Genomic DNA, 22,600 nt, shown 5'->3' on the forward strand with positions numbered 1-22,600 from the left:
AGTGATTTTCATGCCTCAGCCACCCAAGTAGCTGGGATTATGAGTGTGCAAGTCATGTAAACGACTGGCCAAATCTGTATATTTTCTAGTCACCCCCCACTCCTGAGAACTCCCAGTGATTAATAGAGTGCCTTTAAATCTAGGAATACGGTTGGGAAACAATTCTTTAATTCTTGTTAAGGCAGCCAGCACAAAGAAATTGTCAGCAAAATATGAACAGGTTGACTCGAGGTGATATACAAGGTACTTTAGTATGAGGTACAAAACCTTCTCAGATTTGTTTGCCTTTGAGATGGCTTTATGATAAAAAAATATTTGACCACTTTGAAATCATGCCTGATGCCAAAAAAGCATGTGGTGGTGGATTTTTACGTGACACACTGTGTTCTCATCACAAAGAACAAGCTGCGTACAAAAGCTAAATATGTTTGCTCTCCCCTTTGATCCCACAGATGGATATTAGTCTAATGCATGGGTTCACAAATATGCATCCTAGAATTACCAGAGTTGCTTACTGTAAATGCAGATTCCTAGGTTTCATCAGTAAATATTCTATTTCTATAAATTTGGGATGGGGCTGATCTCCTGCATAAAGCGCAGATGATCAAGGGATCACACTTAGACAAACACAGGGTGAAGAAATCAGAAAAAAATCTAGTGATTCTATGGTATACTATAGCTCTGATGAGAGACACTTGTAGCCTAAAAACATGGTTACAAGGCAACATGGTATAATTGCCTCAAATTAGCCACAGAATGCTGCTAAAATACATATATTGAGAAAATAAATTAAAATAAATTACTATAGATTTGATATTTAAAGTCACAGGATATAGGATTACAAAATAAGTAGTCCGGGCACAGTGGCTCATGCCTGTAGTCCCAGCACTTTGGAAGGCTGAGGTGGGTGGATCACTTGAGGTCAGGAGTTCGAGACCAACTCGGCCAACATGGTGAAACCCCATCTCTACTAAAAATACAAAAAAAATTAGCCAGGTGTGGTGGCGAGCGCCTGTAGTCCCAGCTACTTGGGAGGCTGAGGCAGGAGAATTGCTTGAACCCAGGAGGCAGAGGTTCCAATGAGCCAAGATCACATCACTGCACTGCAGCCTGGGTGACAAAGAATGTCTCAAAAAAATGGCCAGGCGCAGTGGCTCAAGTCTGTAATCCCAGCACTTTGGGAGGCCGAGATGGGTGGATAACAAGGTCAGGAGATCGAGACCATCCTGGCTAACACAGTGAAACCCCGTCTCTACTAAAAAATACAAAAAACTAGCCGGGCGAGGTGGCGGGCGCCTGTAGTCCCAGCTACTTGGGAGGCTGAGGCAGGAGAATGGCGTAAACCTGGGAGGCAGAGGTTGCAGTGAGCTGAGATCCGGCCACTGCACTCCAGCCTGGGCGACAGAGCAAGACTCCGTCTCAAAAAAAAAAAAAAAAAAAAAAAAAAGAATGTCTCAAAAAAAAAAGGATAATTTGATCCCAATTAGAATTTTTTTTTTTTAAGTTAGAAGGCTCTACAAAAATGCTAGCACTGGTTCTCACACAGTGCTGGATTTTGGTTGATGTTAATTCTTTTTCTTTGTGCTGCTTATATTTTCCAGATGTTTTACAACGTGTTTGTATTAACTTTAAACTTTTTTTTAAGGGGTATCTCTTAGGCATGTAGTAAGAAAATACATTTCTGACTTTGTGGATAATTTTACAAGAGAAAGTAGTAGATTTTATAGTTTATTGTGGTGCTCGCTTCAGCAGCACATGTACTAAACTGGAACAATAGATTAGCATGGCCCCTGCACAAGGATGACATACACATTCATGACGCATTCCGTATTTTAAAAATATATAGTTTATTGTGTTATTTAGCTTCTCCCAAAAGACTAGGAGATGTATATTTTCAAACACATTATAAAAAAAACTGTACTAAAAATATTGTACTGTTCGGCCAGGCGCAGTGGCTCATGCTGGTAATCTCAGCACTTTGGGAGGCCGAGGTGGGCAGATCACGAGGTCAGGAGATCAAGATCATCCTGGCTAACATGGTGAAACCTTGTCTCTACTAAAAATACAAAAAATTTGCTGGGCATGGTGGCACGTGTCTGTAGTCTCAGCTACCTGGGAGGCTGAGGCAGGAGAATTGCTTAAACCCGGGAGGCATAGGTTGCAGTGAGCCGAGATCGTGCCATTGCACTCCAGCCTGGGTGATAGAGCCAGACTCCATCTCAAAAATAAATAAATAAATAAATAAATAAAAATAAAAAAATTGTACTGTACTGTTCAATAGTTTCTACTAATAATCCCATAAACCAGTCATTTTTCATGTTTGGCCTTGCCAAAGGGAGAATTACACTAAGCAAACAAAAAAATGAAGACCACAGAAAACAAACATATTTTCTTACTTTGTGTGTTTAAGAAAAGAAAGGGAAACCTAACAGCAATACTAGAAGGATGAAAAGAGAACTTACTCGCAATTAGCAAGCATGGACAAGGATGCATCCATCTTCTCTACAGGGGGAATCTGGGCATAAAGTTTTATCTCTTTGGCTTCAGATGGCCTCTGGCCAGTTTTCTCTTCCTGTGAGAAAAATACATTTGGAAGAAATAACCCATGATTGTAATGTAGAACCAAAAGAGGCCAGAATTTCCCAAGGCTTTTCCATGTTTATTTCAAAACAATTGCTAGAATTTAGCAAACTGCTTAATAATTCTTTACCATTAGCTTATTGAAAACATTTACCTACTGACCCTGATAATCAGATTTATATGTGGCTGAATCAGATAACTATTAGGTCCCTACCAAATGAAAATGAGGAGAAAATTTTTTAAAAACTTTTATTTTTGTGGTATTTAAAATTTGAAAAGGACACAAACAAATGCAAAGATATCCCATATTCATGGATCAGAAGAATTAATATAATTAAAATGACCATACTTCCCAATGCAAGCTAGAGATTCAATGTAATTCCTATCAAAATACCAATGTCATTTTTCACAGAAATAGAAAAAAGTCCTAAAATTTATATGGAACCAAAAAAGAACACAAATAGCCAAAACAATCCTGAGCAAAAAGAACAAAATTGGATGTTATCAGACTACCTGATTTCAAAATATATTATAAGGTGAACATAACCCAAACAGCACGGTATTGGTATAAAAGCAGATACACAGACCAATAGAATGGAATGGAGAATCCAGAAATAAGTCCATGTATTTATAGCCAACTGATTTTTGACAAAGGCACCAAGAACATACATTGGGAAAAGGATACCCTCTTCAATAAATGGTGCTGGAAAAACTGGATATCCAAATGCAGATGAATGAAACTGGACCCCTTTCTCTCACCCTATGCAAAAATCGACCATGATGAATTAAAAACTTAAAGGTAAGACTCAAAACTATAAAGCCACTAGAAGAAAATACAGGGAAAACACTTCAGGACATTGATCTAGGAGAAGATTTTATGGCTAAGTCCTCAAAAGCACAGGCAACAAAAACAAAAATAAACAATGGAACTAAAACTAAAAAGCTTCCGGGCAGGCGTGGTGGTGCATGCCTGTAACCCCAGCACTTCAAGAGGCCAAGATGGGTGGATCACCTGAGGTCAGGAGTTTAAGACCAGCCTGGCCGACATGGTGAAACACCATCTCTACTAAAAACATAAAAAAGTAGCCGGGCGTGGTGGCGGGCGCCTGTAATCCCAGCTACTTGGGAGGCTGAGGCAGGAGAATTGCTTGAACCTGGGAGGCAGAGGTTGCAGTGAGCTGAGATGATGCCATTGCACTCCATCCTGGGCAACAAAGCAAGACTCCATCTCAAAACATAAAAATAAAAATAAAAAGCTTCTGCACAGCAGAGGAAACAATCAACAGAGTGAAGAGAAAACCTATTGAATGGGAGAAAATATTTGCGAACTATTCATCTGACAAGGGAACTCAACACAATAGTAAAATGACAAACAGGCACAGTGGCTCATGCCTGTAATACCAGCAATTTGGGAGGCCAAAGAAGGAGGATTGCTTGAGCCCAAGAGTTGGAAACCAGCCTGAACAACGCAGCAAGACCTCATTTCTACAAATAACTTAAAAATCAGCCAGATGTGGTGGCACACACCACATCTTGGTGATGTGCCAATACTTTATAGTATTGGGAGGTGGAGGCTGAGGTGGGAGGATCACTTGAGCTCACTGCACTGCAGCCTCGGGGGACAGAGACTCTGTCCCCAGAAAAACAAACTAACTAACCAAACAAAACTAGAAGCTCAGGAGCCATTTCCTTTGCTTTCCTATGTTTTTTATAACCCACTGCAGTGTAAGACACACAAAACTCCTTTCAAAAACTTAAATCACCACGTCAATAATAGAAAACAGGCTGGGCACAATGGCTCATGCCTATAATCCTAGCACTTTGGGAGGTTGAGCTTGGAGGATCACTTGAGCTCAGGAGTTTGAGACCAGCCTGGGCAATATAGTGAGACCTCATCTTTAACAAAATTAAATTAAAAGAAAAATAAAATATATTTAATAATAATGATAGAAAATATACAATCAGTTGTAAGATCTAATACACATCCACTCAGTGTTTATTTTTATGTCATATATTTGTAGGTTAGAGGAGAAGAAATTGACACCTACTAGATCCTCAATAAATGTTGCGTGAATCAATGAAAAAGTGAGATTGATGTCTTTGAATAATCTTCAAATCAAAAATGCATGGGCCAGGCACAGTGGCTCACGCCTGTAATCCCAGCACCATGGGAGGCTGAGGCAAGAGGATCACTTGGGCTCAGGAGTTCAAGACCAGCCTGGGCAACATAATGAGACTCTGTCTCTACAACAACAGCAACAACAACAAATTAGCCAAGGGTGGTAATGCACACCTGTACTCCCAGCTACTCAGGTGTTTGAACCTAGGACACTGAGGCTGCAGTGAGCTATGATTGTGACACTGCACTCCAGCCTGGGTGACAGAGCGAGACACTGTCTCAAAACAAAAAAAAATGTAAAAAATGTATGGCCACAATGTAATCTAGAAATAGACTCTACCAGCCAAGACAAAAAAAAAAAAACACTAGTTATTTTAAGTAAAATAAAGTCTCAAAATCCAATTCAAAGAAAATGAAATCTGGTACTAAGTCTACTCCATATTATTTTCTTTCTTAAGATTTTTCATTAAATATTTAACCAAACAGAAATAAATTATAAAAATACATTTAAAGTAAATGAGAAATTTATAAGCACTAAAACAAGAATTCAAGTATTTCATTATTTTATCGACTTTTGTCTATTTTCCCCAGACACCAACACTTCTGAAAGCCTTTTTATTCAAAGCCTAGTTACAAAAGCAAAAGGTACATTATTATGCAAAAAAACTACACTAGATCTTAGTCAAAAGGCCGAGAATCAAAGCAAAAAAACTACTGATAACATAGACAAGTTTATGGGCACAGAAATTCAGAAGCCATCTCTGTACTCTATGGAAATTATGTCTACAATGCTGAATTCTAACTGTTCAAACCGTATAGAATGTTATATAATACTGAAAATATAATTTATATATAATGCATGTTTTTTACAATGTAGTTTCCTTTCTAGTATTGCTACTTGAGTATTTTTATTCAGTGTTTTCTTTTCAGTTGCCTATGCATGATTTACATTGTCCACATTGATTGTCTCTATACTAACCTCCACGAGGCTAAAACCACCTTCTAAAGCCTAGATAATTCACAACCCATATGACTCCAGCATATGAAAATGATATGTAGCTTAGTGATGATACAGTTGAAAAAGAAAATGTATTAACACAGAAATTCCAGCAATTTTATAGCAATAGGTAAAATCGGCTTTTCCATATTTAAATCTTCCAGTGGTCAGATTTTTTTAATTGAAATTTTTATTACAATATTTGAAGTTTGTCCAGTTCCCCCAAGTGTAGCATTTTATGACTACAGTATAATATAACTATAGTATTGTTTTTGATACAATCCACTGATTTTATTCTGATTTTCCCAAGTTTGCTTGTGTTCATGTGCATGTATGACTGTGTGTTTGTATGTGTGTATTAAGTTTTTTGTTGTTTTTTTTTTCTTTTTTCTTTGAGACAGAGTCTCGCTCTGTTGCCCAGGCTGGAGTGCGGTGGTGCAATCTCGGCTTACTGCAAGCTCTGTCTCCTGGGTTCACGCCATTCTCCTGCCTCAGCCTCTGGAGTAACTGAGACTACAGGCGCCCACCACCGCGCTCGGCTAATTTTTGGTATTTTTTTTTTTTTTTTTTTTTTTTAGTAGAGACGGGGTTTCACCGTGTTAGCCAGGATGGTCTCGATCTCCTGACCTCGTGATCCGCTCACCTCAGCTTCCCAAAGTGCTGGAATTACAAGCGTGAGCCACCACGCCCGGCCATATGTGTATATTAAGTTTTACACAATTTTATCATCTGTGTAGGTTCATGCATCCACCACCATAGTCAAGATAGCTGAATAGTTCCAATACCAAAAGGATCCTTTGTATTAAATAGCTGGATTTGAATAACTATCTAACATTTTTCTTTGTACAGTTTCTAAAAGGAGGAAAAACTCATGTACTCACCCATCTCGCTAAGGCTTCTTTGATTGTTGTTGCTTTTGCCTTTAAAAAAAAAAAAGAAAGAAAAGAAAAAAAGTTGCTTGTATGTATGTATGTATGTATGTATGTATTTTGAAACAGAATCTTGCTCTGTCGCCCAGGCTGGAGTGCCATGGTGTGATCTCCGCTCACCGCAACCTCTGCCTCCTGGATTCAAGCAATTCTCCTGCCTCAGCCTCCCAAGTAGCTGGGACTACAGGTGCACGCCACCAAGCTTGACTAATTCTTTGTATTTTTAGTAGAGATGGGGTTTCACCATGTTGGCCAGGCTGGTCTCGAGCTCCTGACCTCACGATCTGCCCTCCTCCCCGTCCTCCCCCGCCTCGGCCTCCCAAAGTGCTGGGATTACAGGCGTGAGACACTGCTTCCAGCCCCAAGTTGTCTTTATTGGTGTAATTTGTTGATACACTTTTCAAGCAATAACTATTAGCCTTGGCTTCTACCATTAAAAGGATTTCTTTCTTTGAGATTTTATATGCAAAGAAGATGTTTTAATTTCCTGAAATCAGAATAATTTAAATATCTCTGAGAAAAAAATAAGGAAATCATTATGTAACACCCATACACTTCACTCCCACTTGGTTTACAAAAAATATGTAGCTTTCAATACTTGATATTAAAATACATCTTATTTCACTGATTCTAAGGATCTACATCTTTCTTACATTTTAATATTGAAATTTGGATATATCTTATACTCAGGAACAATTTACAATTGCTGTGGGCAGGTGGCAGTGGTGAAATTTTAGAAAAATATTAACCACTTTATTTCTTATCATATATTCCTTTTTATGTTTGCAAAGGATGAGGATAAAGGATAGGATAAAAAATCTGTATGTCTACATACATTTAAAAGAACTCTATCAATAAGTACAAAATAAAAATTTTAAATATTTAAAGTATTTGTCATAGTTCAGTTCAAACCATTTTTTCTTAGTAAAACATAAAATAATGTTGCACCTTATAATTAATAGCAGCTTAGATTCAATTTAATATATTTAAAACTCTAAAGGTACCCAACGGAAGATATCCTTAATTAATTATTGCTGGTGCTCTTTTTTTAAAAAAGAACCCCAAAGAATAACAAAAGAAAAGTTTTTAAACTATGTGAACAAATGTGAACTTGAAAGAATCAATTCTTCAAGAAGAATAATGAGTAGTTAATTGGGCCTAAATTTAAAACAGGGCCTAAGCTAGGCACAGTATCTCACACCTATAATCCCAGCACTTTGGGAGGCCAAGGTGGGAGGATCACCTGAGGCCAGGAGTTCAATACCAACCTGGGCAACATACAGAGACTCCACCTCTATAAAACAAAATTTAAAAAAAAAATTAGGCCGGGCGCGGTGGCTCAAGCCTGTAATCCCAGCACTTTGGGAGGCCGAGGCGGGCGGATCACGAGGTCAGGAGATCGAGACCATCCTGGCTAACACGGTGAAACCCCGTCTCTACTAAAAAATACAAAAAAACTAGCCGGGCGAGGTGGCGGGCGCCTGTAGTCCCAGCTACTCGGGAGGCTGAGGCAGGAGAATGGCGTGAACCCAGGAGGCGGAGCTTGCAGTGAGCTGAGATCCAGCCACTGCATTCCAGCCTGGGCATCAGAAGGAGACTCCGTCTCAAAAAAAAAAAAAAAAAAAAAAAAAAAAAAAAAATTAGTCTGGCACAGTCGTGCATGCCTATAGTCCTAGCTACTTGGGAGGCTGAGGTGGGATAATCAATTAAACCCAAGAGTTCAAGGTTACAGTGAGGTATGATCGCACCACCACATTCCAGCCTGGGCAACAGGGCAAGCCTGTCTCAGAAAAAATTAAATTAGATTAAATCAAATTAATTAGAGTCAAGCAGCCATTTGCTTACTAGAGGTCATACGCATATTCCAGTTCCCCCAAAAAACACACCTCTGTTCAACTTTGGGACTTTCAGAGTTCATATGAAGTAACCAATCAGAACTCACCTGAATCAACCAATCAGTTCACTTGCCTCAACCAATCAAGGCCCAGCTGTATCAACGAACCAGAACTGAATGAGTTTGAATCCTTCATTTGCATAAACAGACCTGATTGAGAAGGTGGGAACTTTGGCTATAAAACTCAAGCCCTCCCTTTGTTCTCTGGAACACACCTTCCTTCTACACCTAAGGCTGCATGTAGCCATATGTAAACTGTTCATTGAAATAAGGTCTCTTCCCTCCCTTTTCCTTTTGAGAGAATTTTTGTTCACAAATATATACATTATGTCTAGAAAGTAAAGACATACTAATAAGTAACCCTTGGGTTAAAAAGAAAATGATAAAATAATAAAAGAAAAAAAGTCAAAATTTGGGGAATATAACACTAAGAAGGAAACTCACAGATTCAAATACACTTGTCAGAAAATAAGAGATAGAAAACAAATGAGCTAGGCGTTCACACATTTGGCAAAGTACATCATTACAAACCCAAAGAAGGTAGAAGGAAATACAAAGGAAAAAGTCAATGGAAAACAGAATGGGGGGATAAAATAGCTAACAAAACTAAAAGTTGGTTCTTAAATCCCTGGCAAGCCTGATTGAGCAAAAAAGAGGGCAATATAAATTGAAAATATAGAATGAGCCAGGCATGGTGGTTCATGCCTGTAATCCCAGCGCTTTGGGAGGCTGAAGTGGGAGGACTGCTTGAGCCCAGGAGTTCGAGACCAGCCTGGACAAGGCAGTGAGACTTTGTCTCTACAAAAAATAAAAATCAGCCTGGGCAACAGAGCGAGACTCTGTCTCAAAAAAAAAAAAAATAAATAATAATAATAATAATAATAATTTAAAAAATAAAAATAAATAAAAATAAATAAAAATTAGGGCGTGGTGGCACTGGGCAAGGTGGCGCATGACTGTGGTGCCAGCTACTCAGGAGGCTGAGGTGGGAAGATCACTTGACTCAGGGAGGGAGGCTTCAGTGAGCCGAGATCACACCACTACACTCCATCCTGGGCAACAGAGCAAGACCCTGTCTCAAAAAATATATATAACCTGGACAACATAGCAAGACCCTGTCTCTACAAAAAAACACAAATATTAGTCAGGCATAGTGGCAGGCACCGGCAGTTCCAGCTACTAGGGGGCTGGGGAACTGGGCAGGGGCTAAGCCGGGAGGATCACTTGAGCCTGGGAGGTCAGGGCTGCATGAACCTAAATGGTGCCACTGCACTCCAGCCTGGGTGACAAAGCGAGATCTTGTCTCAAAAAACAAACAAACAAAAACCACACACATACACACACATACAGAAAAAGAGACAGAATACAGAGAAATAACTACAGACACCACAGAAACTTTAAAAATAAAATATCATTGCTGGGCACAGTGGCTCATGCTTGTAATCCCAGCACTTTGGGAGGCTGAGGCGGTTAGATCACTTGAGATCAGGAGTTTGAGACTAGGCTGGCCAACATTGGGAAACCCCATCTCTATGAAAAATACAAAAATTAGCTGGGCATGGTAGTGTGCACCTGTAGTCCCAGCTACTTGGGTGGCTGAGGCAAAAGAAGTGTTTAAACCCAGGAGGTGGAGGTTGCAGTGAGCCGAGACTGCGCCATTGCATTCCAGCCTGAGTGACAGAGCAAGACTCCATCTCCAAAATAAAAAATAAATATCATAAGCAAACATATGGCAATAAGATTTAAAACCTAGACAAGGTATGCATTTCTATAAAAAACATAAAAGTGTCAAAACTGTCGTAAGAATCAAGAAAATTTGAATAGACCAACACTATTTAAAATATTAAAATGATAGATTTACCCTTACTCTCCTCCCCTAATACAGCAAGCCTAGACACTTCTGCAAGTGAGTTCTACTAAGCTTTCAAGGGTATTCCCTGTAACAAGTTGTTTCAGAAACCAGAAAAAGAGGGAAAGCTGCCAACTTATTTTAAGAGGCTAGTATAACCTTGATGCCATAACCACATAAGGAGCCCAATTTACTTTTCAACATGGATTTGAAAATCCTAGATACAATATTATATCTTCAGGCTGGGCATAGTGGCTTATGCCTGCAGTCCCAGCACTAGGGAAAGCCAAGGCTGGAGGATCGCTTGAGGCCAGGAGTTTGAGACCAGCCTGGACAACACAGCAAGAACCCACCTCTACAAAAAGAAAAAGAAATAGAAAAATTAGATTGTCAAAGTCAATGGTATTTATTGAACCGTGATCAAGAATAATTATCCTGAGAGTACAAGGAACACAACAAAAGAATCTATAAATATAACTAATTAATGGATTAGAGGGGAAAGTCACATTTATTTCAATAAGCATAGAAAAAGTACTTGATAAAGTTCTACATCTGATGTTAAAAGCTCTTAGCAGCTGGTTTGGTGACACATGCCTGTAGTCCCAGCTACTCAGGAGGCTGAGGCAGAAGGATTGCTGGAGCCCCATAATTGAAGGCCAGTCTAGGCAATATAGTAAGACCTCAGCTCTTTAAAAAATAAAATAAAAGCTCTCAGCTAAAAATTAAAGGGAAATTGCCTGGCTAGCCACAGTGACTCAAACCTGTAATCCCAGGACTTTGGGAGGCTGAGGTGGGAGGATTCCTTGAGGTCAGGAGTTTGAGACCAGCCTGGACACCATAGCAAGATTCCCGTCTCCAAAAATAAAATAAAAAATAAATAAAAAGGGAAATTCCTTACTTGATAAAAGCTATATACCAAAACCCCATAACAAACACCATACTTAATGGAGAAATTCATTTATTTCAGCAAATATTAATTGTCTATTATCTACCAAGCATTCCTCTATGTGTTTAGGATATATCAATGAACAAAACAGAGATCCCTGCCTTCATGGAGCTTACATCTATTAGAAGGAGTAGATGATAAAAATATATACAGTTGGCCCTCCATATCCTCAGGTTCCACATCTGCAGATTCAACCCACCATGGATAGAAAACATGTGAAAAAAATCCACTAAAAAGCAACAATAACAACAATAAAAAATAATACAAATTGTAAAAACAATGGCCAGGTGCAGTGGCTCATGCCTGTAATCCCAGTATTTTGGGAAGCTGAGGTCAGAGGATCATTTGAGGCCAAGAGTTGAAACCAGCCTGGACAATATAGTGACATCCCATCGCTACAAAAAATAAAAAAAAAAAAATTAGCCAGGCATAGTGGCATGTACCTATAGTCCTAGGTACTCAGGAGGCTGAGGCAGGGGGACTATTTGAGCCCAGGAGTTCAAGGTTGCAGTGAGCCATGATTATGCTACTATACTCCAACCTGGGCTACAGAGTGAGACCCTATCTCAAAACAAAACAAAACACAAATACAGTATAATGACTATTTAAATAATATTTATATTGTATTAGGTAGTATAAGTAATCTAGAGATGATTTAAAGTATACAGGAGGATGTGTGTTGGTTATATGCAAATACTACACCATTATATGTAAGGGACTTGAAGATCCATAGATTTCAGTATCTAGGGATTCCTGGAACCAATCCCACATGAATACCAAGGGAGAACTGCATATAATAAGAAAATTATATAGTATATTAGAAGGTAACAATTACTAAGGAAAAGGAAAACATTGGAGGTGGGTAAAGGGTATCAGAATGTATGTAAATGTGTGTGGAGGATGTTTGTTTCAAATAAAATGGTCAAAGTGGGCCTGAGAAGGTAACATTAAATGTAGTCCCTTTAAAATCTCAAACACATCAGCTGGGTGCAGTGGCTCATGCCTGTAATCCCAGCACTTTGGGAGGCCGAGCCAGGTGGATCATGAGGTCAAGAGTTTGAGACCAGCCTGGTCAACATGGTGAGACCCCGTCTATACTAAAAATACGAAAATTAGCCAGGCATGGTGGCGGGTGCCTGTAATCCCAGCTACCCAGGAGGCTGGGGAGGAGAACTGCTTGAACCTGGGTGGTGGAGGATGCAGTGAGCCAAGACTGTGCCACTGCACTCCAGCCTGGGTAACAGAGTGAGACTCCGTCTCAAAAAAATAAAAACAGAAAAAAAAAATCTCAAACACATCAAGGATCACTTCTAATCACCACTATGAATAATAATTATTATTTATAATAATTTATATATATATATATTTATTCTTCTTCTCCTGGCCGAGAGAAGATATTTTCAACATGAAACCAATGAGAACCAATATTTAGAATACACAAGGAACACCTAAAATTCAAAAACAAAAAGAAAAATGGAAAAATTGGTAAAAATATGAACAGATAATTCACAGAAACTGAAACCCAGATGACTAATAAGAATACCAAGAAGGCTGGGCATGGTGGCTCATGCTTGTAATCCCAGCATTTTGGGAGGCCAAGGCGGCCATATCACCTGAGTCCAGGAATTCAAGACCAGCCTGGGCAACATGGACAACCTTCTCTCTACTAAAAATACAAAAAAATCAGCCAGGCATGGTGGTGCAGGCCTGTAGTGCCAGCTACTCGCAGGGGCTGAGGTGGGAGGATCCCAGGAGGTGGAGGAGCCCTGATGGAGCCACTGCACTCCAGACCAGGCAACAGAGCGAGATCTTGTCCCCCCAAAAAACAAAAACAAACAACAAATATATATATATATATGAAATGAGGTGTTATAACACATTGAGAATCAGAAAGATGCAAAGTAAAACAATGGAATACTAAAACACACCCTCGGATTGGCAAAAGTTAGAAAGTTGATGAGCACATAAAGAAAGGGGAACTCTTGGCCAGGCATGGTGGCTCACGCCTGCAATCCCACCATTTTGGGAGGCCTAGGTGGGCAGATCACTTGAGGTCAGGAGTTTGAGACCAGTCTGGCCAACATGGTGAAGCTCCATCTCTACTGCAAATACAACAATTAGCTGGGCGTGGTGGCAAGTGCCTGTAATCCCAGCTACTCGGGAGGCTGAAGCAGAAGAATCGCTTCAGCCCTGGGGGCAGAGGCTGCAGTGAGCTGAGATTGTGCCACTGCACTCCAGCTTGGGCGAGAGAGTGAGACTCTGTATCAAAACAAAACAAAACGAACAAACAAGAAGAAATGGGAACTCTCCTGCATTGCTGGAGGAAGTAAACACTGGTCAAGCCATTCTGGAAAGCAGCCTGAAAAGCACCTAGGGAAATTAAGTATACATAGATCCTATGATGGTATAGTCCCACTCCTGGGTGTGTTTCCAAGAGAAATCTTTTGCATGGGTCCATAAAAAGGTATTTTCACAACACTGTTTGTAGAAAAAGAGTTGAAGCCAACTAGCTGTTTATTGCGGCAATATAAATTGGTATAAGGTAACTGGTTTCCCTATAGACAGAAGGAGTCAAAAATTCAAATGCCTAAAGGTCCTCATGGACATCACTAAGCGGTAAAACTGGCCAAGTAAGGACAGGACTAGTGTAAAGAAGATAACCTCTACTCAGCTCCAGACAACTGTTAGCAGGTGGGACTTGGGGAAAAGAGCTACCCTAATACCATACTTCTTCAAATTTAAAACTCCATTAATTGTAAGTAACACCTTTATTTTATGTATCATTAAGTAAGAAAAGATGCTGCCAGTTATAACATACTATATCTCAGTAATATGAAAATGTGGGCCGGGCGCGGTGGCTCAAGCCTGTAATCCTAGCACTTTGGGAGGCCGAGACGGGCGGATCGCGAGGTCAGGAGATCGAGACCATCCTGGCTAACACGGTGAAACCCCGTCTCTACTAAAAACTACAAAAAAACTAGCCGGGCGAGGTGGCGGCGCCTGTAGTCCCAGCTACCTGGGAGGCTGAGGCAGGAGAATGGCGTGAACCTGGGAGGCGGAGCTTGCAGTGAGCTGAGATCCGGCCACAGCACTCCAGCCTGGGTGACAGAGCGAGACTCCGTCTCAAAAACAAAACAAAACAAAACAAAACAAAAAAAAGAAAAGAAAAGAAAATGTGAAAAAAGTATCCAATGGTGAAACATGGTATTTCTTTTTCTTTTTCTTTTTTTTTTCAGACAGAGACTCACGCTGTTGCTCAGGCTGGAGTGCAGTGGCACCATCTCAGCTCACTGCAAGCTCTGCCTCCTGGGTTCACCCAATTCTCCTGCCTCAGCCTCCCAAGTAGCTGGGACTACAGGCGCCCACCACCACGCCTGGCTAATTTCTTTTTTTTTTTTTGTATTTTTAGTAGAGATGGGGTTTCACCGTGTTAGCCAAGATGGTCTCTATCTCCTGACCTCGTGATCCGCCCGCCTCAGCCTCCCAAAGTGCTAAGATTACAGGCGTGAGCCACCGCGTCAGACCCGGATATTCATTTTTCAAGAGAAATTGGAAATCTTGGTTTTAATGTGAGATATCATCATTTGAAGACATTGTCCTGAAGTGGCAGGTCATAAGGGAAAAAAAAAAAGATACTGAAAGATTTTTTTTTTAATTAAAATACTATGTGGCCCCATATTTCTGGAGGACCCAGGTCTGCCAGTCTGCAGACTAAGCTAGTTCTAAATACAGTCATGAGCTGCATAACAAGTTTCAGTTAACAACTGACCACATATAAGACAGTGGTCACATAAGACTGTAATACTGTATTTTTACTGTAACTTCTCTATGTTTGTTTGTTTGTTTGAGACAGGGTCTTGCTCTGTTGCCCAGGCTGGAGTGCAGTGGTGCAATCTCAGCTCACTGCAACCTCCACCTCCCGTGTTCAAGTGATTCTCATGCCTCAGCCTCCTGAGTAGCTGGGATTATAGGTGTACCACGACACCCAGCTAATTTTTGTATTTTTAGAAGAGGCGGAGTTTCACCATGTTGGCCAGGTGGGTCTTAAACTCCTGACCTCAGGTGATCTGCCAGCCTCAGCCTCCCAAAGTTCTGAGATTGCAGGCGTGAAACACTGCACTCTGGAGGCTTTTCTATGTTTAAAGACACAAATACATTGTTTCAATGACCTACAGTATTCAGCACAGTAAGATGCTATAAAAGTTTGTAGCCTAGGAGCAATAGCCTACACCATCTGGTTTTTGTAGGCATATTCTATGATGTTTGCAAGGCAAAACTGCCAATGATGTGTTTCTTAGAATGTATCCCTGTCATCATTAAGTGACTTATAACTGTACTCTTTCTGATTCTCTATTTGAAGATTTTCAACAATCACTATGGCTCATACTTTCATAAATATTTAGGTCTGAGGCTTTCTTCACCTGAATATAAACCTAGGTTCCAGAACTTTCAACTTTCCTTGGCAGTGGCTTTCAGCTAACTGCTTGGGGAACAAAGTAAGGAAAGCAGGGGGGAAACTACTTTTTAAAGAGTGGTATTTAATCTTGTTGAGGGCAGGCATGACTTCCTCATCATTTCCATCTCTTGGGCTCAATTTCTGCCCACTAATATAGCACTGGAAGCACAAAAAGAAGACAAGTAATTATGCTTCTTCATAAACATCTCTATCAAGTAGGACATCACATACTTTGCTCAATAGCTCTGTCTGGGTCTGTAATCCTTTTCAAACGACTAGTTAGAACTACCAAGTATGTAAGCAAGAGAGTGAACACTTCAAGTAAGAGTTGAGGAGCATCTCTAGGTAAAACCATTACTTCATAAAGAGCTCTGATTGGATAGACAGCTGGTAGATTTCAAACCTAAGGTAACAGCATTTCTCATTGTGGTGGGATGCCCCCCAATTTTATAATCACTTGAGGTGTTCCCGAAATGCACATTCCTGAAACCCCCAATCATATTAAAAATTCATAATCTGCATTCCAACAAGCCCATACCTATGCATACTGAAATTTGAGAATCAGTGCTCTAATACATCCACCAGAGTGTGTTTTACAGCGTTACCTAATAATTGCACTCGTAGTCATTCAGAAGGCAACCTGGGTACATCACAGGTCACGAATGCTGCTGCAATCCGTGTTATACAGAACCCTCTGGTAACTAGTCCCTCCCTGCATCTCGACGGGGGGGGGGTCATTAAAATTACTTATATGTAAAGAGATATCTTTATCTACACTCTCCTTCCCATCACCCTTCCCACTCCAATACGCTCTTTTTGGAGAATTTCCTGCTCTTCGCCCTCCCTTTTCTCCTGTCAGAGTCCCTCCACCTTAACCCAACCTCCGATCCACCCCAGGCCGCCCTCACCCCAGGCCGCCCTCACCCCAGACCACCCCCCGCCAGGGCTTCTCTTTCGCCCGGGGCCCCTGACTCCACAGAGCTAGCGTCAGCTACCGGCTCCCTTCCGCTGTTCAAGGACCCCCAGACCCTCAACACTCCACAGTCACCCTTTTCCACTCCCAATCTTCTCTCAGCTTTGGCTACGCGGCCCGAAAAGTACTCACCATTCCAGCGGTTGCTACTGTCACTGCTCTGGTTGCTAGGGCCCGCGGGGTCAGTGCGCGTGCGCACTTCTCGGCGCTCTCCGCCGAAGCCCCATGCCCGGCAGCGGTCCTTTCTCTCCGCCCTCAGGGTGGTGCGAGCGGGGCATTGTGGGACTGCGTGGCGGCCGCCGGGGTCCTCCCGTCCGGCTGTTGCTGGCTGCCCTTTTGCTGCTCTAGGGCTTAACCGCGCACAGAGTGGTCAGGACCGAAAGCAGTTTCAGCTGATCTGTAGTGACTCGCCCGCCTAAAGTTAAAAACCTTAAAACGTCCCCCTAACAACTACCCTTTTCATAAAATAATGTTCTTAATTCCTTTCCCCTACCGATGGCCTTTCCCACCCTTTTCCGGACGAGGGAGAATAAGCAGCTTACCGTAATTTATCTCTCCATCCCACTGAGAATACCAGAGCCAAACTCCACCGATTTTATGTTTCTTTACCCTGGAGCCAGAGGCGCCAGAGGCGGCTAAAAGCTCGGTTCCACATTTTAAATATCACAAATTGTTGTTTTTAATCACCAAGGTGTCTTTTTTTCCCCTACCTACCAAATGAGCTAAAAATTAACAACAATAATAATTCATAGAGTTGACAGGGGTATGGAGAAGTAGGGACACACAAATACGCTGCTGTTTATAATTGATACAGCCTTTCTGGAAGGCTGTCGGCTGTTCAAAAACTTTTGCACCCTTTGTGATCCAGCAGTTCCAATTCTAGGACTTTATCCTGAGCACAGAGATGTATGTTCAAAGCTTTAATAGCAAAAAAACAAAACAAAAAGAAACTCAATTATCAACAAAAGAGAATTGGCGGCCGGGACTGGTGGCTCACGCCTGTAATCCCAGCACTTTAGGAGTCTGAGGCGGGAGGACCACTTGATCACTTGAGACCAGCCTGGTCAACATGGTGAAACCCCGTCTGTACTAAAAATACAAAAATTAGCCAGGTGTGGTGGCACGCGCCTGTAGTCTCAGCAATTCCGAAGCCTGAGGCACGAGAATTGCTTGAACCCGAGGGGCGGACGTTGCAGTGAGCCGAGATCGCGCCACTGCACTCCAGTCTGGGCAACAAGAGTGACACTCCGTCTCAAAACAAACAAACAAAAAAAAGAGAGAGAGAAAATTGATGAGTAGTATTGAATATCCAATGCAATAATGTTCTTCCGCTAAAAAAGTACCAATGACTTGCTGAAAGGCATCTACTCACATCCAAAGATAGTCATATTTTAAGTAAAAATAGAAGCTACCAAACAAAATAGTTGATACGATTTTCTTTTAAAATTATACATAGTGGCCTAGTGCAGTTTGTTCATGCCTGTAATCCCAGAAATTTGGGAGGCCAAAGTAAAAGGATCCCTTGAACCCAGGAGTTCGAGACCAGCCTAGGCAACATAACAAGATCCTGGCTCTATAAAAAATAAAAATTAGCCAGGCGTTGTGGTACACACCCATAGCCTCAGGTGCTGGGGAGGCTGAAGCAAGAGGATCATTTGAAGAGTTTGAGGCTGAAATGAATTATAATTGTGCCATTACACTCCACCCTGGGCTACAGAGTCAGACCCTGTCTCTAAAACAAAAAAACAAACAAACAAAAATTGGAGGCCGGGCGCGGTGGCTCAAACCTGTAATCCCAGCACTTTGGGAGGCCGAGACGGGTGGATCATGAGGTCAGGAGATCGAGACCATCCTGGCTAACACGGTGAAACCCCGTCTCTACTAAAAAATACAAAAAACTAGCCGGGCGAGGTGGCGGGCGCCTGTAGTCCCAGCTACTCGGGAGGCTGAGGCAGGAGAATGGCGTGAACCCGGGAGGTGGAGCTTGCAGTGAGCTGAGATCCGGCCACTGCACTGCAGCCTGGGCGACAGAGCGAGACTCTGTCTCAAAAAAAAAAAAAAAAAACACTGGAAAAGCTATACATAGTACACACACACATATAAACTTATATCTAAAAGGATATTATGAGGGTTTAATGTTTGCTGTGGACTGAGTGGTGGTACACCAAAATTCATATGTAGTGATCTGGTGAGTTTACATTCTCTGATACTTACTGAGAGGTCTGGGGGGTACCTAAATTTTAAGCTTTAAAACCGCAAGGGTCAATTTCTATGTTTATTTAAAAAAAAAAAAAACTGTCTATGGGACTATTGGATAGATTTCAAAATCTTGGTACACTTCACATAAAGAACATTTTGAGTTCCAGATTCTCAAAGGTTAAAAACATTCACACAGAAAATAAAAGAATTATATAACTTGGACTCTTCTTTTGTTCTTTCATATCCTACAAAATGACAAAATAGATTCCAAAACCTGTTCACCAGAGCATGTGTGGGTCTGCTTGCTCTTATTTCAGGCCTGGATAAAAGAAGTTGAAAGAAAGTTTAAAAATAGTATTGAAGGCCAGGCGCCGTGGCTCATGCCTGTAATCCCAGCACTTTGGGAAGCCGAGGCAGGCAGATCACCTGAGGCCGGGAGTTCTAGACCAGCCTGACCAACATGGAGAAACCCCGTCTCTACTAAAAATACAAAATTAGCCAGGTGTGGTGGTGCATGCCTGTAATACCAGCTACTCCAGAGGCTGAGGCAGGAGAATTGCCTGAACCCGGGAGGCAGAGGTTGCCATGAGCCAAGGTTGTGCCACCATACTCTAGCATGCGACAGAACGAGAACCTGTCTCAAAACAAAACAAAGGAATCCTTAATTTTTAAACATAAATGTGGACCAAACAAAAGAGAAGAAAAAATTGTCACATTTAAGAAATGAGTTAGAGATTAAGCAAAATAGCTAAAAGTTACATATCTTAAAATTAAAAAAAAAGAACTTAAACCCTAGGATAGGCACTAATTCTTAAGGTTGATTATATAATAGAGAGGTTTATCAATTCAAATTAGAATTGGCTGACTGGGTGCAGTGGCTCATACCTATAATCCCAGCACTTTGGGAGGCCAAGGCAGGAGGATGGCTTGAGGCTGGGAGTTCAAGACCAGGCGGAGTAACATAGCGAGACCCCATATTTAACCAAAAAAAAAAAAAAAGAAAGAAAGAAAAATTAGTGGGGCATGGTGGCGTGAGCCTGTAGTACCAGCTACTCAGGAGGCTGAAGTGGAAGAATCACTTGAGCCTGGGAGGTCAAGGCTGCAGTGAGCTATGATCATGCCACTGCATTCCAGCCTGGGCAACAGAGTGAGACTCTGTCTCAAAAAAATAAATAAATACAAAATAAAAATAAAAATAAAATAAACCTTGACCAGGCACGATGGCTCATGCACTGCATTGCAGCCCGGGCAACAATAAACCTCTTTTTAAAACCTTTTTTTTTTTTTTTTTTTTTTGGAGACAGAGTCTCACTCTGTCACCCAGGCTGGAGTGCAGTGGCCGGATCTCAGCTCACTGCAAGCTCTGCCTCCCGGGTTCACGCCATTCTCCTGCCTCAGCCTCCCGAGTAGCTGGGACTACAGGCGCCCGCCATCGCGCCTGGCTAGTTTTTTTTTGTATTTTTAGTAGAGACGGGGTTTCACTGGGTTAGCCAGGATGGTCTCGATCTCCTGACCTCGTGATCCGCCTGTCTCGGCCTTCCAAAGTGCTGGGATTACAGGCTTGAGCCACCGCACCCGGCCGGGCATGGTGGCTCCTGCCTATAATCCCAGCACTTTGGGAGACCAAGGCACGTGGATCACCGGAGGTCAGGAATTTGAGACCAGCCCGGCCAACATGGTGAAACCCCATCTCTACTAAAAATACAAAAATTAGCCGGGCATGGTAGTGTATGCCTGTAGTTCCAGCTACTCAGGAGGCTGAGGCAAGAGAATCGCTTGAACCCAGGAGGTGGAGGTTGCAGTGAGCCGAGATCACGCCACTGCACTCCAGCCTGGGTGACAAAAGCGAGACTCAGACTCAAAAAAAAGGAAAAAAAAATCTTACACAAAAACCCCCGAAATCACGAAGTGGTGTGTGTGAGTTTATACACACACACACACACACACACACACCTTTTTTTCATTTTCTGGAGACAGTGTCTCACTTGGTTGCCCAGGGTAGATAGGCTGCAGTGTAGTGCTGTGATCACAGCTCACTGTAGCCTCAATCCCTCAGGCTCAGATGATCCTCCTGCCTCAGCCTCCCAAATAGCTAGGACTACAGGCATGTGTTACCACCCCCAGCTAAATTTTAAAATTTTTTTGTAGAGACAGGGGTCTTGCTATGTTGTTCAGGCTGGTCTTGAACTCCTGGGCTCAAGCAGTCCTCCCACCTTGGCCTCCCAAAGTGCTGGGATTACAGGCCTAAACCACCTCACCAAAGCCTGTATTTTTTCTTGATGTTAATAATTGAAACTTGTATTCGATTTTTAAAATAATGTTAATTTTGGGGGAAACTATTTAATAATACTATAAATTAGGGCAACAACTCTTCAACCTCTGCCAAGAAGACCCCTCGCAAACCGCTTTTTTTTTTTTTTTTTTTCAGATAAGAGTCTCACTCTATTACCCAGGCTGGAATGCAGTAGACCAATCATGGCTCACTCTAACCTTGGCCTCCCAGGTTCAAACAATCCTGCCACCTCAGCCTCTCAAGTAGCTGGAACCACAGAAGTGTGCCACCACGCCTGGCTAATTTTTTGTATTTTTGGTAGAGACAAGGTTTGCCATGATCCCCAGGCTGGTTTTGAACTGTTGAGCTCAAGTGATCTACCCGCCTCAACCTCCCAAAGTGCTGGGATTACAGGCATGAGCCACTATGCCCAGCCGCAAACCAGTCGTAAGCACAAGATTACTGATCAACCAAAATCAAAGTCTAATAATTAATATCGGTACCTTTCCCTTCAAATACGTAAAAACAAATGGCAACTGCAAAACTAAAACTAAATTAGAATGAGGACCAGAACTTTTAATATGTTTCAATTCTATACATTTTAAGTGTTTAGAATAAAAACTCAGAACTTCATCTAAGATAATTCTAACAAGTTAAAGCTCACCCACAAACTGTAATTAAGTTTTTGGTGGAGAAGGTGCAAGGGATAAACTCTGTCTTTCCCTCAGATAATTACATTGTCTACATGTGTAATTATCAGTTTGCAACTAGAACCTGGAACCTGCCTGTTTTAAAATATAATTTTAAACAAAAGTATGAAGGAAAGTTTTTAAAACTATACCAAGAGGGATAGTTTGGAGAATGAAAGCAAGTGTTTCTCAGTAATTAGTTGCCATTCTGAAGATAAATACCTTAGAGTTCCCAGTGCTTTTCTGTAAAGATCCTGGAATAGGGTGCAGCTAGACACATATCAAAATCTGATTAACAGCAGAAAATATTCTGCGACTTCAGTCCACCACCAACTAGCCTCTGAGTCATCCTGTAGAATTCACTCTAGTCTCTGACTATTATGAGAAAATTATCATAACCAAATGGTTCCTCATCACAAAACCAGGGGCCTATGTGTATGTATTCACCCCTGGTCAAAACATACCTAAAACGGCCGGGCGTGATGGCTCATACCTGTAATCCCAGCACTTTGGGAGGCTGAGGTGGGTGGATCACTTGAGGTCAGGATCACTTGAGATCATTTGAGTCAGCCTGGCCAACATGGTGAAAACCCATCTCTACTAAAATACAAAAATTAGCTGGGCATGGTGGGAGGCACCACTTGAACTTGGGAGGTGGAGGTTTCAGTGAGCCAAGATCAAGCCACTGCACTCCAGC

At 41.6% G+C, this 22,600-nt stretch overlaps 1 protein-coding gene and 1 pseudogene across 6 annotated transcripts in view; one reads left to right on the forward strand and one right to left on the reverse strand.

Moving 5' to 3' along the window:
• DNAL1 (dynein axonemal light chain 1) overlaps positions 1 to 22,600 on the reverse strand; it is a 60,626-nt gene that overhangs the window by 31,389 nt on the left and 6,637 nt on the right. For 2 of the 6 annotated variants that reach the window (XM_033187510.1, XM_033187508.1), the window contains 3 exons: positions 16,876 to 17,093; positions 6,578 to 6,616; positions 2,463 to 2,572 (listed from right to left, as the gene is read on the reverse strand). In XM_033187510.1, the coding sequence (XP_033043401.1) occupies positions 2,463 to 2,572; positions 6,578 to 6,616; positions 16,876 to 16,878 (152 nt within the window). In that variant the 5' untranslated portion in view covers positions 16,879 to 17,093. The other 4 variants (XM_033187511.1, XM_033187514.1, XM_033187513.1 and 1 more) reach the window with 4 other exon arrangements.
• On the forward strand, positions 1,737 to 1,835 carry LOC117071670 (annotated as a pseudogene).

Source organism: Trachypithecus francoisi, unplaced genomic scaffold (genome assembly GCF_009764315.1).
Source record: "Trachypithecus francoisi isolate TF-2019V2 unplaced genomic scaffold, Tfra_2.0 Lachesis_group3, whole genome shotgun sequence".
In the NCBI taxonomy this organism is placed as follows: domain Eukaryota; kingdom Metazoa; phylum Chordata; class Mammalia; order Primates; family Cercopithecidae; genus Trachypithecus; species Trachypithecus francoisi.